At 47.0% G+C, this 19,282-nt stretch overlaps 1 protein-coding gene across 2 annotated transcripts in view; it reads left to right on the forward strand.

Annotated features, from left to right (window-relative positions):
• Positions 1-13,189: 13,189 nt before the first annotated feature.
• Positions 13,190-19,282, forward strand: part of ADAMTS17 (ADAM metallopeptidase with thrombospondin type 1 motif 17) — a 388,819-nt gene continuing 382,726 nt past the window's right edge. For both annotated transcript variants that reach the window (XM_065906211.1, XM_065906212.1), the window contains exons 1-2: positions 13,190-13,305; positions 13,717-14,087. In XM_065906211.1, the coding sequence (XP_065762283.1) occupies positions 13,227-13,305; positions 13,717-14,087 (450 nt within the window). In that variant the 5' untranslated portion in view covers positions 13,190-13,226. The remainder of the gene's footprint in view (positions 13,306-13,716; positions 14,088-19,282) is intronic.

The raw sequence follows: 19,282 nt of genomic DNA on the forward strand, positions 1-19,282 counted from the left end.
CCTATACTTAAGAATGTTTTCATACAAATCTTTAATCTATGTTGGAATTAATTTTAGCATGTGCTCTGCATCTGTATTAGTTAGCTATTGCTGCACAACAAATTATCAGTTGAGTTCAGTTCAGTTGCTCAGTTGTATCCTACTCTTTGCAACCACATGAATCGTAGCACGCCAGGCCTCCCTGTCCATCAACAACTCCCAGAGTTTACTCAAACTCATGCCCATCAAGTCGGTGATGCCATCCAGCCATCTCATCCTCTGTTGTCCCCTTCTCCTCCTGCCCCCAATTCCTTCCAGCATCAGGGTCTTTTCCAATGAGTCAACTCTTCGCATGAGGTGGCCAAAGTATTGGAGTTTCGGCTTCAGCATCAGTCCTTCCGATGAACACCCAGGACTGATCTCCTTTAGGATGGACTGGTTGGATCTCTTTGCAGTCCAAGGGATTCTCAAGAGTCTTCTCCAACACCAGAGTTCAAAAGCATCAATTTTTCGGCACTGAGCTTTCTTCACAGTCCAACTCTCATATCCATACATGACCACTGGAAAAACCATAGCCTTGACCAGACAGACCTTTGTTGGCAAAGTAATGTCTCTGCTTTTTCATATGCTTTCTAGGTTGGTCATAACTTTCCTTCCAAGGAGTAAGCGTCTTTTAATTTCATGGCTGCAATCACCATCTGCAGTGATTTTGGAGCCCAAAAAAATTAATTCTGACACTGTTTCCACTGTCTCCCCATCTATTTCCCATGAGGTGATGGGACCAGATGCCATGATCTTAGTTTTCTGAGTGTTAAGCTTTAAGCCAACTCTTTCACTTTCCTCTTTCACTTTCATCAAGAGGCTTCTTATTTCCTCTTCACTCTCTGCCATAAGGGTGGTGTCATCTGCATATCTGAGGTTATTGATATTTCTCCCGGCAATCTAATTCCAGCTTGGGCTTCTTCCAGACCAGCATTTCTCATGATGTACTCTGCATATAAGTTAAATAAGCAGGGTGACAATATACAGCCTTGATGTACTCCTTTTCCTATTTGGAACCAGTCTGTTGTTCCATGTCCAGTTCTAACTGTTGCTTCCTGACCTACATACAGGTATCTCAAGAGGCAGGTCAGGTGGTCTGGTATTCCCATCTCCTTCAGAATTTTCCACAGTTTATTGGGATCCACAGAGTCAAAGGCTTTGGCATAGTCAATAAAGCAGAAATAGATGTTTTTCTGGAACTCTCTTGCTTTTTTGATGATCCAGAGGATGTTGACCATTTGATCTCTGGTTCCTGTGCCTTTTCTAAAACCAACTTGAACATCTGGAAGTTCACGGTTCATGTATTGCTGAAGTCTGACTTGGAGAATTTTAAGCATTACTTTACTAGTGTATGAGATGAGTGAAATTGTGAGGTTCTTTGAGCATTCTTTGGGATTGCCTTTCTTTGGGATTGGAATGAAAACGGACCTTTTCCAGTCCTGTGGCCACTGCTGAGTTTTCCAAATTTGCTGACATATTGAGTGCAGCACCTTCACAGCATCATCTTTCAGGATTTGAAATAGCTCCACTGGAATCCCATCACATCCACTAGCTTTGTTCGTAGTGATGCTTTCTAAGGCCCACTTGACTTCACATTCCCGGATGTCTGGATCTAGGTGAGTGGTCACACCATTGTGATTACCTGGGTTGTGAAGATCTTTTTTGTACAGTTCTTCTGTGTATTCTTGCCACCTCTTCTTATTGTCTTCTGTTTCTGTTCGGTCCATACCATTTCTGTCCTTTATTGAGCACATTTTTGCATGAAATGTTCCCTTTGTATCTCTAATTTTCTTGAAGAGATCTCTAGTCTTTAGAGATCTCAAAAAAAATACTGCCTTAAAAAACTAATATAATTTATTTTCTCTTGGTTTTTGTGGGTCATGAATTCACTCAGGGTACAGTGGGCATGGCTTATTTCTGCTCACAATGTTCTGGGTAGAATCTTAGGGCTGGGAACTAAAATCATCTGAAAGCTTGATGCGGTCTGGAAGATCTGATTCCAAAGTGGCTCTATCACTTGGTTATTGGTTAATTCTATGATATTGGTTTCCTTTCCATGGGTATTTCCACAAGGCTTGTTGAGTGTCTTCATACCACTGGTTTCCACCAAAGTAAGTAATCTTAGAGATGAACAGGCAGAGGTGTGTTCTGTTTATGACGTACCCCCAGAAATCACAAAACATCACTCCTAACACTTCCTATTCATTAAAAGCAAGTCAGTGAGTCTTTCTCTATCCTTCCTCTGCACTTTCAAAGCAGAAGAGTTAGATTCCACCTGTTGAAGGATTGGGGGTTATAATTAGCAGATATATTTTAAAAATATCATATAATCTAATGTGAGTTTTGTCCAAGTTTACCGTCATCCAATCTCATATTGAATAGTCTATCATCATTCCAATTTCAGCCATTACCATTTGCTAAAATCCAATACAAATTTGTGTCTATCCCATTTTTCAGTCTTTATTGCATTACATTTTAGCCTAGTATACCAGAGAAGGTGACTTCTTTGAGCAAAGAAAGAACTAGGAGAGGAAGAAGGGAATCTTGAGAGGAAATGCTAAAAGAAGAGAAAGACATGAGAAAAGAGAAAGGCGCTTTACAAAACAATGAGAAATACGTTGCTTTTCTCAATCATCCTCATCAAGGGGAGCTGGTTGGGATGAAGCTGTGAGCTCTGGCACTGAAGACCCTTATCCTGTTCATTCAGACATGCAGGGTGCAAAGCTTGTCTCCTGGCTAGATGGTGCCTCCGGTGACCTTCAGCAAGACGTAAGCATGGAGTTGTCTTTTCAAAAGTGAGGACACTTCAAGGCTACAGACACTCACTCCAAGGCAGGCTGTGACCTCAGAAGCACAGTCTAGGGGAGGGGAAGAGCCAGGATGTTAGGAAGGGGAGGACTAGAAATACCTTAGTACAACCCTGATTGAACAAGTAACAGTTATACTGAAAGATAGTTGGTCAGAAGAGTGGTAACTTAGAATTTTCAGTCATTTCAGAACAGGGGCCTGAGTCAGGCGGGGATGGCTTCATGTAGCCAGGGTACTTTTCATAATAAACTGACACCACCACAGTTCTGAAACCAGGGAGGAGCCTGGAGACCCCACAAGGAGAGGTTGGCCATATTCACCTGGGGACCAGGCTGCCAGCCAAGCAGCTGAATTTGGGGGAGGATCCAAGGTCAACAGGGAAAGGGCAAAATGTAAGTCTGGAAAAGAAGGACTTTGGAACAAACAGAGCTGGGACCAAATGTGGCGTGGGAAGATAGAACTGATGCTCGGCGCCCCCTGCTGGAGAGGATGCGGCATCCGACTGGCTCCCAGGAAAGAAAGGGATAAAGTGAAAATGAAGTCACTCAGTTGTGTCCCACTCTTTGGGACCCCAAGGACTGTAGCCTACCAGGCTTCTCCGTCCATGGGATTTTCCAGGCAAGAGTACCGGAATGTGTTGCCATTTCCTTCTCCAGGGGATCTTCCCGACCCAGGGATCGAACCTGCATCTCCTGCACTGCAGGCAGATGCTTTACCCTCTGAGCTACCAGGGAAGTCCCCAAGAGAGGACGCCTCAAAATCCAAGTGAATTTAGTCTCAAAGAGGAGGTTGTCATGTGGAATACCCATCTCTCCTCAGCACCCTACCAATGCCTAGTGATATCTGGAGCACAGGGCCTTCTTCCACCTACATACAGATCAAGTTGGCACAAGATGGCACCTGGAGCCATCAACTATCTGCTCAAGAAAGCTGTCAGTGGGGGGAATTAACAGAGGGTCATGTTTGACTGGAGTGCCTGTAGCCCTCTTTGTGCTCTGCACAGTCTGTGTCTTTGGCCCTCTATTTCTTTCTTAAAAAAAAAAAAAAAAAAAAAAAAAGTATTTATTTATTTGGCTGTGCCAGATCTTAGTCGCAGCATGCAGGGTCTTTAGTTGCAGGATGTGAGCTCTAGTTCCCTGACCAGGGATTGAACCCAGACCGCCTGCATTGGGAGCTCAGAATCTCAGCCACTGGACTACCAAAGAAGTCCCTGGTCCTCTATTTCTAAGTTTGACATTTGAACATGGTGTCTCTTGGCACAGTTTGTGCTGCTTTGGGGACTGTCTTACTTTCATTAACAACAGTAGAGGTCATGATGATGGTGACCAGCATCCAAACATCTAAGAGGCCATGAGAATCAATATAACTGACTGCTGGGGAGTCAGCTCCAGACAACACGATCGGAAGCATGATCTGACACCAGAATGGAGAAGTTCACAGACAGCAGAAGACAAGCTGGAAACTCAGGATCCTTCTCATTTGTGAGTGCAATAGACAGCTTTGACCCCCCCAGACAAAAAAGAGGCTTCCCTTACATCAGATTTAAACTGCTACTTCCAGCTGTAGGGCTTTGATCTGCTTGTTTGTCTTGCTTTTAATCCCTCCCAGCCCTCTTCCATGTGTGAAATGAGATTAAGCACTGTTCTTTCACAAAATTAAGACCAGGAAATTTGTGTGTTAAGATGAAACAGGATCATAGCAAATAATAGTGATTTCCTTTTTCAAGCATTTTTTTTTTTTTGTGGGAAAAAATACCTAATGTAAAATTTACCATTTAAGTCATCTGAAGTGTACAGTGCAGTGGTATTAGGTTACACTCACGTGGTTGGGCAGCCATTGCCACCATCCATCTTGAGAGCTTTTTCATCTTCTCAGACCGAAACTTTGTTCCCATTAAACACTGACTCTCCATTCCCCCTTCCCCCAGGACCTAGTAACCACTAGACTCCCTTTGTTTCTATAAATGTGACTATTCTAGGCACCTAATATCCTCATATAAGCAGACGTATAGAGTATTTGTCTTTTTGTGACTGACTTATTTCATTTAATGTCTTCCTTCAGATATATACCCAGAAGTGGAATTGCTGGATCATGTTGTAGTACCATTAAGTTTTTTCTCTGTACTGTTTTCCATAATAGCTGTACCAATTTAGATTCCCTCAAACAGAGCACAAGTTCCTTTTATCCACATCCTTGCCAATATTCATTTTCTCTTGTTTTTTTGATAATAGACATCCTAAAAGATGACCATTATATCTACTACTGTGGGCAGGAATCCCTTAGGAGAAATGGAGTAGCCATAATAGTCAACAAAAGAATCTGAAATGCAGTACTTGGATGCAATCTCAAAAACGACAGAATGATCTCTGTTCGTTTCCAAGGCAAACCATTGAATATCACGGTAATCCAGTCTATGCCCCGATCAGTAACGCTGAAGAAGCTGAAGTTGAGCGGTTCTATGAAGATGTACAAGATCTTTTAGAACTAACACCCACAAAAGATGTCCTTTTCATTACAGGGGACTGGAACGCAAAAGTAGGAAGTCAAGAAACACCTGGAGTAACAGGCAAATTTGGCCTTGGAGTACGGAATAAATCAGGGCAAAAGATAATAGAGTTTTGCCAAGAGAATGCACTGATCATAGCAAACACCCTCTTCCAACAACACAAGAGAAGACTATACACACAGACATCACCAGATGGCCAACACTGAAATCAGATTGATTATATCCTTTGCAGCCAAAGATGGAGAAGCTCTATACAGTCAGCAAAAACAAGACCTGGAGCTGACTGTGACTCAGATCATGAACTCCTTATTGCCAAATTCACACTTAAACTGAAGAAAGTGGGGAAAACCACTAGACCATTCAGGTATGACCTAAATCAAATCCCTTATGATTACACAGTGGAAGTGAGAAATAGATTTAAGGGACTAGATCTGATAGACAGAGAGCCTGATGAACTATGGACGGAGGTTTGTGACATTGTACAGGAGACAGGGATCAAGACCATCCCCATGGAAAAGAAATGCAAAAAGGCAAAATGGTTGTCTGAGGAGGCCTTACAAATAGCTGTGAAAAGAAGGGAAGTGAAAAACAAAGGAGAAAAGGAAAGATATTCCCATTTGAATGCAGAGTTCCAAAGAACAGCCAGGAGAGATAAGAAAGCCTTCCTCAGTGATCAATGCAAAGAAATAGAGGAAAACAACAGAATGGGAAAGACTAGAGATCTCTTCAAGATAATTAGAGATACAAAGGGAACATTTCATGATAAGATGGCCCCAATAAAGGACAGAAATTGTAGGGATCTAACAGAAGCAAAAGATAATAAGAAGAGGTGGCAAGAATACACAGAAGAACTGTACAAAAAAGATCTTCATCACCCAGATATTCACGATGGTGTGATCACTCACCTAGAGCCAGACATCCAGGAATGTGAAGTCAAGTGGGCCTTAGAAAGTATCACTATGAATAAAGCTAGTGGATGTGATGGGATTCCAGTGGAGCTGTTTCAAATCCTGAAAGATGATGCTGTGAAGGTGCTGCACTCAATATGTCAGCAAATTTGGAAAACTCAGCAATGGCCACAGGACTGGAAAAGGTCCGTTTTCATTCCAATCCCAAAGAAAGGCAATCCCAAAGAATGCTCAAAGAACCTTACAATTTCACTCATCTCACACACTAGTAAAGTAATGCTTAAAATTCTCCAAGTCAGACTTCAGCAATACATGAACCGTGAACTTCCAGATGTTCAAGCTGGTTTTAGAAAAGGCACAGGAACCAGAGATCAAATGGTCAACATCCTCTGGATCATCAAAAAAGCAAGAGAGTTCCAGAAAAACATCTATTTCTGTTTTATTGACTATGCCAAAACCTTTGACTCTGTGGATCCCAATAAACTGTGGAAAATTCTGAAGGAGATGGGAATACCAGACCACCTGACCTGCCTCTTGAGAAACCTGTATGCAGGTCAGGAAGCAACAGTTAGAACTGGACATGGAACAACAGACTGGTTCCAAATAGGAAAAGGAGTACATCAAGGCTGTATATTGTCACCCTGCTTATTTAACTTATATGCAGAGTACATCATGTGAAATGCTGGGCTGGATGAAGCACAAGCTGGAATCAAGATTGCCGGGAGAAATATCAATAACCTCAGATATGCAGATGACACCACCCTTATGGCAGAAAGTGAAGAAGAACTAAAGAGCCTCTGGATGAAAGTGAAAGAGGAAAGTGAAAAAGTTGGCTTAAAGCTTAACACTCAGAAAACTAAGATCATGGCATCCGGTCCCATCACTTCATGGCAAATAGATGGTGTAACAGTGGAAACAGTGGCTGACTTTATTTTTGGGGGCTCCAAAATCACTGCAGATGGTGACTGCAGCCATGAAATTAAAAGACGCTTGCTCCTTGTAAGGAAAGTCATGACCAACCTAGACAGTGTATTAAAAAGCAGAGACATTGCTTTGCCAACAAAGGTCTGTCTAGTCAAGACTATAGTTTTTCTAGGAGTCATGTATGGACGTGAGAATTGAAGTATAAAGAAAGCTGATCGTTGAAGAATTGATGCTTTTGAACTGTGGTGTTGGAGAAGACTCTTGAAAGTCCCTCGAACTGCAAGGAGATCCAACCAGTCCATCATAAAAGAGATCAGTCCTGGGTGTTCATTGGAAGGACTGACGTTGAAGCTGAAACTCCAATACTTTGGCCACCTGATGCGAAGAGTTGACTCATTTGAAAAGACCCTGATGCTGGGAAAGATTGAAGGCAGGAGGAGAAGGTGACAACAGAGGATGAGATGGATGGATGGCATCACCGTCTCAATTGACACGAGTTTGGGTGAGCTGCGGAAGTTGGTGATGGATAGGGGAGCCTGACATGCTCTCTGGTCCATGGGGTCGCAAAGAGTCAAGACAGGGCTGAGTGACTAAACTGAACTGACTGATCATAAAAGGTATGAGGTGATATATCATTGTGGTTTTGATTTACATTTCCATGATGTTTAGTCTGGAACATTTTTTCATGTACTTGTCGGCCATTTGTATGACATTTTCTTTTTTTTTTTTTTAATTTTTATTTTTCAGTGGGTTTTGTCATACATTGATATGAATCAGCCATAGAGTTACACGAATTCCCCATCCCGGTCTCCCATCCCACCTCCCTCTCCACCCGATTCCTCTGGATCTTCCCAGCCCAACAGGCCCGAGCACTTGACTCATGCCTCCCACCTGGGCTGGTGGTCTGTTTCACCACAGATAATATACATGCTGTTCTTTCGAAACATCCCACCCTCCCCTTCTCCCACAGAGTTCAAAAGTCTGTTCTGTACTTCTGCGTCTCTTCTTCTGCCCTGCATATAGGGCCATCGTTACCATCTTTCTAAATTCCGTATATATGTGTTAGTATACTGTAATGTTCTTTATCTTTCTGGCTCACCTCACTCTGTATAATGGGCTCCAGTTTCATCCATCTCATTAGAACTGATTCAAATGAATTCTTTTTAACGGCTGAGTAATATTCCATGGTGTATTTGTACCACAGCTTCCTTATCCATTCATCTGCTGATGGGCATCTAGGTTGCTTCCATGTCCTGGCTATTATAAACAGTGCTGTGATGAACATTGGGGTGCACGTGTCTCTTTCAGATCTGGATTCCTCAGTGTGTATGCCCAGAAGTGGTATTGCTGGGTCATATGGCAGTTCTATTTCCAGTTTTTTAAGAAATCTCCACACTGTTTTCCATAATGGCTGTACTAGTTTGCATTCCCACCAACAGTGTAAGAGGGTTCCCTTTTCTCCACACCCTCTCCAGCATTTATTGCTTGTAGACTTTTGGATAGCAGCCATCCTGACTGGCGTGTAATGGTACCTCATTATGGTTTTGATTTGCATTTCTCTGATAATGAGTGATGTGGAGCATCTTTTCATGTGTTTGTTAGCCTATATACTAACAATGAAAAAACAGAAAGAGAAATTAAGGAAACAATACCATTCACCATTGCAACAAAAAGAATAAAATACTTAGGAGTATATCTACCTAAAGAAACAAAAGACCTATACATAGAAAACTATAAAACACTGATGAAAGAAATCAAAGAGGTCACAAACAGATGGAGAAATATACCGTGTTCATGGATTGGAAGAATCAATATTGTCAAAATGTCTATTGTACCCAAAGCAATCTATAGATTCAATGCAATCCCTATCAAGCTACCAACGGTATTTTTCACAGAACTAGAACGAATAATTTCACAATTTGTATGGAAATACAAAAAACCTCGAATAGCCAAAGTAATCTTGAGAAAGAAGAATGGAACTGGAGGAATCAACCTGCCTGACTTCAGACTTTACTACAAAGCCACAGTCATCAAGACAGTATGGTACTGGCACAAAGACAGAAATATAGATCAATGGAACAGAACAGAAAGCCCAGAGATAAATCCACGAACCTATGGACACCTTATCTTTGACAAAGGAGGCAAGGATATACAATGGAAAAAAGACAATCTCTTTAACAAGTGGTGCTGGGAAAACTGGTCAACCACTTTTAAAAGAATGAAACTAGAACACTTTCTAACACCATACACAAAAATAAACTCAAAATGGATTAAAGATCTAAATGTAAGACCAGAAACTATAAAACTCCTAGAGGAGAACATAGGCAAAACACTCTCTGACATAAATCACAGCAAGATCTTCTATGACCCACCTCCCAGAATATTGGAAATAAAAGCAAAAATAAACAAATGGGACCTAATGAAACTTAAAAGCTTTTGTACAACAAAGGAAACTATAAGTAAGGTGAAAAGACAGCCCTCAGATTGGGAGAAAATAATAGCAAATGAAGAAACAGACAAAGGATTAATCTCAAAAATATACAAGCAACTCCTGAAGCTCAATTCCAGAAAAATAAATGACCCAATCAAAAAATGGGCCAAAGAACTAAACAGACATTTCTCCAAAGAAGACATACAGATGGCTGACATTTTCTTTAGAAAACTATTCAGGGTCTTTTTCCATTTTTCAACTGGATGGCTACTTTTTTCTAGTGAATTGTATAAATATCCCATATATTTTGGATAATAAACCCTTATCAGATATATGGTCTGTAAATATTTTCTGCCATTCTGTAAGTAGCCTTTTCATTTTGTTGATGGGTCCTTTGCTTTGCAGAAACTTTGAGATTTGATACAGTGCCATTTGTTGATTTTTGTTTTGTTTCTTGCACTTTAGTTGTCATTTAAGAAATTGTTACCAAGACCAATGCCAAGGAGCTTTTCTCCTCTGTTTTCTTCTACAAGTTTTACCATTTCAAGGTTTACATTTATTTCAAGTTGTTTTTTGTGAGTGGTGTCAGACAGGGGTCCAAGTTCATTTTTCTTGCAAACTGACTTCTAGTTTCCCCACCACCATATATTAAAGAGACTATCTTTTCTCCTTGAGTATTCTTGGCTTCCTTGTCAAATATTAGTTGATTATATATGCACAGGTTTATTTCTGGGCTCTATTAGCCATTTATCTAATGATTAACCTTCAGATTTTTGCAAAATTTTTTGCTCTTAAGTTATTAAGAGCAATGGTCTGATGAGCATTCTTATACACATTATCAGTTTGTACACATTATCTTAAATTCAGTCTTATATTCAGACTGATAATATATTTTATTATCAGTCTTATACACATTATCAGTTTGCTCTTAAGTTATTAAGAGCAGTGGTCTGATGAGCATTCTTATACACATAATCAGTTTGTCTGTAGTCATTAACCAGAGCAGACAGCAGAGTTGTAGGGTGTGTACATGTTAATTTGACTATAGGTTGTCTATGTGTTCTTCAAATTGGCTGCACCAATGTACACCCCTATCCACGGGCAGGATAGTGTCCTCTCCAATCTCTTTTCCAAGAGAAATAAAGATATTTCCAAGTTCTTATGTTTCAGACAGGCTGGAAGATGAAATGTCACCTTGCTGTTGCTTCAGGTTCCATGTCCCTACAGACTAACGCATTTGAGGGTCACCTATCTTGGGGGCCCCCCACCTGGTAGGGACTAGGCCACACAGCAGGAGGTGAGTGTCAGGTGGGCAAGCGAGGGAAGTGTCATCTGTGTTGACAACCACTCCCCATCGCTCGTGTTACCACCTGAACTCTGTCTCCTGTCAGATCAGCGGTGGCATTTGTAGGAACGCAAACCCTCCTGTGAACTGCTCATCCAGGGACCCAGGTTGCATGCTCCTTACGAGAATCATCCCCAAACTATCTCCCCTTCGCCCTCCCCCCATCCCGCCTGTGGAAAAATTATCTTCCATGAAACCGATCCCTGGTGCCAAAAGGACTGGAGACCGCTGACTATCTGATAGGTTAATGATGGCAAACTCAGGTGGGTTCCAACAGCAGGACTGTTCCTGAAAGGCAATGGGGCTGCTACTCCCTGGTTTTCAGTGGCAGGACTTTGGCCAACAAAACTGCATCAAAAAGCTCACCAGGATATCTTGTTCCACCAGAAGATGATACTGAACTTTCATTTGGCTGAGGCTGCTATCAGAGGAGAGAAAAAGCCCCAAACCTGGCCATGAGCAGGATGTGTGTGGAGACTTCCAGAAGCCTCAGATGCCCAGCAATGAGTGGCAGCCCCTGGAGCAGTGGAGGGTGGAGTGGACAAATAGGAGAGGAGTCCGGCTGCCACGCCCTGGGAAAACACAAAGTGATGAGTTAGCAGTGGTGGGAGTGCTGGGCTTTATTAAGAGTCAGTGACACAGTCCACTCCTAGGGTTAATTGTCATGAAAGCTGGATAGTGTACACCTCTGGATCCCTTCTGATGACATGTAATCCCTGTGATACATTTTAGATTCTGAGAGGCCCTCCGCAGAGTACAAGAAAAGTGCTGTAGCCCCTCCACTTTGAGAAAACAAAAATGGGTAGGACGGGAAAAGAAGGAGAGAGAACTGAGAATGACTGCATATCAATTCATTTTGTATTGTTTTTACAAGATGCTCCTCAGGAAACTAAAGGAGCCAACTTTCCTGAAGACCTCAGTTATATTCTGAGGAAAAGAATGAAGTCATTCTGTTGCTGGAAGACCTGGGTTCAAGTCCAGGCTTTGCCACTTTGTGCCTGTCTCCTAATCTGTAAAACTGGAAAATATTCCTTACTGCTTGCGTTGGAGGGCTCTTGTTTGTAGTGAGCAGCACTGGGCTGGAAGTCTGGACCACAGTTCTGGCTCTTGCTCTGACAGGAACTCACTGGGTAAGTTAGTAAGCTCCTTAAGCTCTCTCTCGCCCAGTTTCTCAGTCTGTCAGAGGGTGTGATCTCACCAGTTACACTGACTTCTGTGACGATAAAGACAACAGGAGGTGTGAAGATTTTGCATAAACACCACTGCCTTGAATGTAACTAGTTGTTGTCCAGTCACTCAGTTGTGTCCAGCTCTTTGCGACCCCATGAACGGCAGCACGCTAGGCTTTCCAGCCTTTCAGTATCTCCCAGACCTTGTTCAAACTCAAGTCCATTGAGTCGGTGATGCTATCCAACCATCTCATCCTCTGTCGTCCCCTTCTCCTCCTGCCTTCAATCTTTCCCAGCATCAGGGTCTTTTCAAATGAGTCAGTTCTTCGCATCAGGTGGCCAAAGTATTGGAGCTTCAGCTTTAGCGTCAGTCCTTCCAATGAATATTCAGGACTGATTTCCTTTAGGATGGACTGGTTGAATCTCCTCGCAATCTAAGGGACTCTAAGCGTCTTCTCCAGTTCCGCAAGCATCAATTCTTTGGCTCTCAGCCTGCTTTATGGCCCAGCTCTCACATTCGTACATGACTACTGGAAAAACCACAGGTTTGTCATAGCTTTTCTTCTAACATGCAAAGTTGCACACCTTGTGCACGAAACTGCTGGACTCCCACAAACAACCAAAACTCGTTTTACTTTAGATACACAGATAGTATGCCTTTATGGGTGAAGTCTCTTAAAGCTAGACAATTTCTGGCCTGTCTTCCAGGGAAACAGAGTTCCAAACACGGGGACAAACTGAACATCAGTCACGAGTCTTCCCTGAGTGGTCCGGGATTGCGCGGCTTCACGCGGCTCCCTTGCGCCACCTGGTGCCCCATTCCCGCAACTGCCCAGAAACCACGTGTAAGAAAGTGCTTACAACCTAACTACGCACTCTGGGTCAGGCCCGCCCCAGCCAATCGGCGAGGGGGAGGCGGGGCGGGAGAAAGCGGGAGTCCAATCGTTGCCCGCCTCCCGAGAAGAAGGCGGGGCTTGAGATTTACCACGTTGGGTTTGTCCGCAGCGCTAATTACTTTTTCCGAAGGCTGGGGAGCCTCACTCCGGCTGGCGCCGCCGCCTCGCGCGCTCCTGCTCCGCCGCGGCCGCGCGGGGGGCGCCTGCTCCCGAGGACCATGTGTGACGGCGTCCTGCTGCCCCCCCTGGCCCTGCCCCTGCTGCTGCTGCTGCTCTGGGGACTGGACCCGGGCACAGGTAGCGCCCCGCTCCCGCCGCCCCTTCGCCCGCGCCTCCCGCGGCCACCCTCCGCCTGCCCTCCACGGCGGCCTCCGCCTGCTTGCGCGGCCGCGCCGCGGTAGCCGGCCGCGGACAGCCGCGGGGTCGAGGGGGCGCGGGCCGCGGCCGGAGGACTCGGCTCCGGGCGGCCGCCGGAGGTCCGGCTCCCCCGAGCGCCGCGTCCCCGGAGGGCCGGGCCGGCCGCGTCCGGAGTGGCGCGGGGCCCGGGCGGCGGCGCTGGCCGGCGCGAAGGTGCCCGGGCGAGGGACGGGACGAGGGCGCCGTCTCGGGACCGCGCTGGCGCTGGATGCCCGGCGCTGGCCCCCACGAGCGGCAGGCGGGCGGGAGGGCGGGCCCCGCCGCGCTGACGCGTCTTGTCTCTCCCCGCAGCTGTCGGCGACGCGGCGGCCGACGTGGAGGTGGTGCTCCCGCGGCGGGTGCGCCTGGAAGACGTGCACCTGCCGCCCCTGCCCGGCGCCCCCGGGCCCCGCAGGCGCCGGCGGCCCCGCGCGCCCCCCGCAGCCCCGCGCGCCCGGCTCGGGGAGCGCGCCCTGCTGCTGCACCTGCCGGCCTTCGGGCGCGACCTGTACCTGCAGATGCGCCGCGACCTGCGCTTCCTGTCCGGCGGCTTCGAGGTGGAGGAGGCCGGCGCAGGCGGGCGCCGCGGACGGTCAGCCGAGCTGTGCTTCTACTCCGGCAGCGTGCTCGGCCACCCCGGCTCCATCGTCTCGCTCAGCGCCTGCGGCGCCGCCGGCGGCCTGGTACAGCCCTTGCCACCTCCGGGTCTGCCTGGCGATCTGTCCGGGCGTCAAGGGTGGGGGTGAAGGGAGGTCTTCGGGGAGGGCTGGGATGGCGGTGGGGCCTCCCCTCCGGTGTGCTCTGCCGCTGGCAGGAGGGAGCACCCCCAACCTTCCAGAGGGTCTAGGAGCAGAGGGCAAGAAAGGGGAGTCATCTCATTATCCACCGCTTTCAGTCCTGAAAATTCAGAGGTGCGTTTGCGTCAGGCCAGCACCGACGTGGGGTGCACAGCGAGATAGCCGCAGCCTGCCTGGGAGCACAGGTCCAGCCCAGATGAAATCCGTCAGGCCCCTAGACTGAGACGTGCACCTGGCCGAGATGTAGAGAGAGCCCTGTTGGCTTCTGCACAGGTGTACTGTGTGCGTGTCACGGGGAACACCAATCTGTATGTGTGCAGTTCGTCTGTTCTTGAATTGGGGATGGAGCCAAGCATTGGCCTCCTTTCTGTAATTTTGAGTCTTTACCCAGGAAAGGATGTTTGGAGGGGTCCCCGGACAGGCCGCTAACCTACTCTTCTTAGTTAAAACGTGGGAGCAAGGAAAGGGAAGGTGTCCCTAATAGTTTTACCTTCCGCTGCAAGCAGGCATTTGTTGGCCCCTACCCTCAGCCAGGCCTGAGGAATGCTGACCTTGGTGATAAGCCCCTCTCTCTGTCCCTGGAAGTTCTCTGGATGTGGCAGTAATCTGCCCTTACCCCCCCCACCCCTCCTGCGGTTGCCACACCTGTGGAGTGCTCGGAGGGAGGGAGGAAATCCTTGGCACCTCTGCCCTGCCTTTGCACACTGGCTCACTTGGTTACATTGGTGCCCAAACAGCACTTCTCAGCTTCTCATCGTGCCCCCAAGGGGCACAGATGGCTGGCAGATGGCCTGCCCTCACCCGGCACAGACTGAGATGGGCGCAGAACATGCTTCTCTATCTTCTGGGGAAGTGGTTTCTGATTCTCCTTTGTGTCTGTCCTTTCCTGGCACAGGAAACTGCTTTCCCCACTTCACCTTCTAGAACTCTCCCACCCTTACCCACATAGCGTGCAACATGTTGACATGAATCTGCCACAAAGGTCAGAAACCCTGAGGGTCAGAGTCTTTATGTAAGACTGCTCTCTTCCCAGCTGTGTAGGGGAACTTAGGTAGTAATTCCCTTAACTTGGCCTTTACCAGTTCCCCTTGTAGGATTTTTTGAGTTCCGATAAGAATGTGATCTCCATTTGCTGGACTGGAGAAATTGGCATCTTTGGTTAAATGAGGAAAAGGGACTGTGGAGGGGCCTGGTAGGAGCTAGTGTGGAACAGCGGCGGGGAGTATGAGCTGTGGGTGAGGAGGCTTAAGTAGGGTGAGAAAGGCTCAGATCACTGAAGGACTCGGGTCAAGGCTGTATCATGTTCTGGGAGGGACTGGAAGGCCCACATCATTTTTCCTGTTTTTGCCAAAGTGTTTAAAGTCTAGGTCACATCACTGTACTGAACATGGAAACATCTGAATCCCATTTGCTGCGGTTTAGTGAGTTTCTGTAGAGGTCAGAGTTTATACTTCTTGGTGTAAAGTTTCCAGCGAGGCGCTATCTGCGAAGGAGCTGAGAGTGGATATCTGGATAACACTGATTTAAGGTCCTCCCGGAGTGAGTGCTGGGCCCTTTCACGTGGCTCTAAGCTGTGAGAGTTCCTTTCTGTCCTCCAGGTTTGCAGCAGGACTGCCCTTCCCTTCAGCACCATGTGAGGGCGCTGTGCTTTAGATAAAGGAACAGGCAAAGAGGCTGCGTTAAGCATGTGCCAGCTGCGGTGGGGGCCCCTCTAAGACTTTAGATTTTAAATTCGTACTTCTGTGGTTTCGTCTGCCTTGTTCATCCCATTCATGTAAGCTGGACATTGGACACCTCTTTCTAATACACCCTATAGAGGAAGGGCAGTGGTTCAGAGACTGCCCGGTGACTTGGAGTGGACCTGTTTGGTGGCAGAGTGGTCCTGCTCTTCTAGAAAAGAAAGCAGCAGGAATGTAGGCTAACCAGGTTCGCATCACACCCCGCCTTTGATTTTGGTACTCGGTGTGCTTAAGACAGTTCCGCTGGGCGGTAACGCTGTGTTAGCCCCTCTGGACCATGGTAGAAGCCCCATGGTGATCTCACTCGGGTGTTGTGTGTTTTTCAGCACAGACTCAACCATGAGGAATGGGGGAAGGAATAATGCCCAGTAGATGAGTTTTGGTGCCCACAGTTGGGAGCATTCTAAAGCCTCGCTGTGTCTGAAGGATCACGTAGAGCAGGGTTGGCAAACTTTTTCTGGAAAGGACCAAGTAGTAAACACTGCAGGCTTTGCAGGCAATGCGGTCTCTGTCCCAACTACTCAACACCACCGTTTGAGTGCAGAAGCAGCCGTAAGACGGTAAAGAAACAGGTGGGCATGGATGTGTTCGATAAAATTTTATTCTGGTGTTGAGTTTGAATTAAACCTGCTGCATCTCACATCTCCGGAACGGCCTAATGAGAAGTGTTGTCTGCAGGGATGGGTGTGCGGGCTCCGCTCCCTGAGCTGTCTTTCCCCCGAGACATTTGATACCTGTTTGAAGGAGAGGCATGATTAAAATAGATCGTTCCTTAATTGTTTATGGGGGCAGGGGAAGTAAATCTCACACTCCGTTTTGCTCTCCACCCTTGGAGCCCCGCATTTTGACAGCGGGCAGAGGTGGGGGTCTGTGGCGTTTCCCTTGTCTGTCTTACCTTGAAAAGCTGTGTAAGCTCCCTTTTTTGATCTTCAGAGACCCTGGACTCAAGTATTAATTGGTTTACGTTTATGCATCTTCGTTTTATTTACATTTCAGAGAAGTCCTCAGGCATAACATAGGTTTGGGGAAGTTTCTGTAACTGTATATAACTTCAAAACAATGAACTCTGGGCACACGAGGAAGATATTTTCCCTCCCGGAGGATTTATGTGAGTTTGGGTCAGCTGCCTCGTGTGAATGGGACCAGATCATGGAAGGCCGGTGGATTCTGAAGAAACTTCGGGTTGAGATGCACCAGAGCAGACAGTGGAGGTGGAACGGCAGAGACAGAGTGAGCGTCCGTCTCTGAAAAGACTCAGTGCTGCCTGTCGGAAGCAAGAGGATGGAGGGGCTGTTCTCGTCCCCACGTGTGAAGAGAGTAGGGTGGACAGGTGGAGCGTCTGGTCTGCTGGACAGGGGCCATCCTGCCTCATGAGCACTGGGTCAGGGAAGTCCTCGGCCGGAACATGCCCGCCTCTTAGCTGGGGCTGTGGCCTGCGGGGGTGCGCTGTGGGCAAGATGCTGGGGCCACCTGCAACACCCAGGAGCTCTGGGGTATGGCCCTTTTTCCAGGTCACCCAGGAGGAACAGGAGGTCAGGGATGGTCCCAGGACACCTTCTCTGGAGTCACATCCACGCTCTGAGAGATGCTGGCTTATGTCTGTCTCACCCAGGCTGGTCACTGGGGCCCCATGGGCCAGCAGGCCTGGCTCTGCCCAGTGCCTGACCACAGGGCAGGGCCTGGGCGGGAGCCTCTCACCCATGTGCTCCCCACACTCTTAGTTCCCATAGCTCTTCATTCCAGTCTGCTCAGGAGCTTTTGGGAGAGTGGGACTTCCCTGGTGGCTCAGATGGTAAAGCGTCTGCCTACAATGTGGGAGACCTGGGTTCAGTCCCTGGGTCAGAAAGATCTCCTGGAGAAGGCAATGGCAACCCACTCCAGTATTCCTGCCTGGAGAATCACATGGATGGAGGAGCCTGGTAGGCTACAGTCCATGGGGTCACAAAGAGTCGGACATGACTGAGCGACTTCACTTTCTTTTGGGAGAGTGCTCACCGTTCCCATAGGGGAAGAAATGTGGTCCAGATAAGAATGGGGTGGAACTGAGGTCAGCCAGGCAGTCAGCAGGTGGCTTAGAAGAGTTGGGGGCCCACACTTTCAAGAGGGCAGCGTGATATCAGTGATGAAGGGGCCAGTTTGGGAGGTTGCTGCCTCTCCCTTTAGAGTTGCCCTTTTCATTGACCACAGAATTGCCCAGCTTTTAAATGCAGCATTACTTGATCACTTATAGCTGAGTAGGAAGCAGTCTTGGCAAAAGCTGTGTGGTGTGGAGGCCACACCAGGTTATCCTGCATCATGATATTGATACAGGTGTGGGGAAGGCACGCAGCCCTTAGTCATTCATCAGTTAATGTTACTGAAGAATTTATCATGCACAGCATAAATATATTTGGAAAATGCAAAACAGTTTTTAAAGCTTTATGAAAAGGACCAATCTCAACTGGTCTTGACTGGATGTTAAGGAAGGCAAGGAGGGAAAAGACAGTTGTGAAATTTAGGATGTGGAGGAATTGAAGGGGAGAAGTTGGAGCATAGAATTCTAAGGCCTCCCACCAGCTCCCCTGGAAGGATGCTCACTCTGCTTGACAGTAACTCTCTGTACCCACCGCTTGTGAGCATCAGGCTGCCCGTGACCGTAACCTTGAATACCTGAGCCTATCTAGTTACTTACCTGGGGTACATAGCTAGATTTTCCCATCTGAACTTTGTATTTAGTTGGCAGCTTGTTAAAAAAGAAGTACAAGATGGAATGGTGAACTGAAGGTGTCTTCTTTGATGGCATTCTTGGAGCTTATTACCTGAATTCTGAGATAGCGCAGACCTTGGATATGTGGAATAGGAGATGTTTTTGCAGCCAGTACATCCTGGGGAACCACTCAGAGTCAGCACCTTCCATGTGTGTGCTTCTGCACACGGGCTCACAGGTGCACCGTCACACCCATATTCTTTTGGAAGTGAGGCTGCTCCGGGCTGTGATCTTGAGCAAGTCACCTACCTCCTTTGAATGCCCCTGTCTGCAGTCATACAGGGTGAATAACACTGGCTTTGCGTGGCTGTGGATAGAATGAAGTAAGATAGAGTCTGAAATCAGTTAGTGAGAGCCTGGCATGTTAAGGTATTGGAAACACATTTCTTCTCTTGCCCCACAGGCTGTTTCCAGACTTTTCCATTTATAGATCAACCACCCAGTCAAGGCTGTTGACTGAATGAGCAGATCATTATCATACACCTGCCGTGTGTAGGACCCTCTGGTAGCTCCCAGTGAGCCTCAGAAGTAGGGTGTGGGGCCCTGTCTTGGAAGGTTCGAAGGGGAAGGATCATACTCTTGAGCCTGCAGGCTGG

Source organism: Muntiacus reevesi, chromosome 15 (assembly GCF_963930625.1).
Source record: "Muntiacus reevesi chromosome 15, mMunRee1.1, whole genome shotgun sequence".
Taxonomy (NCBI): domain Eukaryota; kingdom Metazoa; phylum Chordata; class Mammalia; order Artiodactyla; family Cervidae; genus Muntiacus; species Muntiacus reevesi.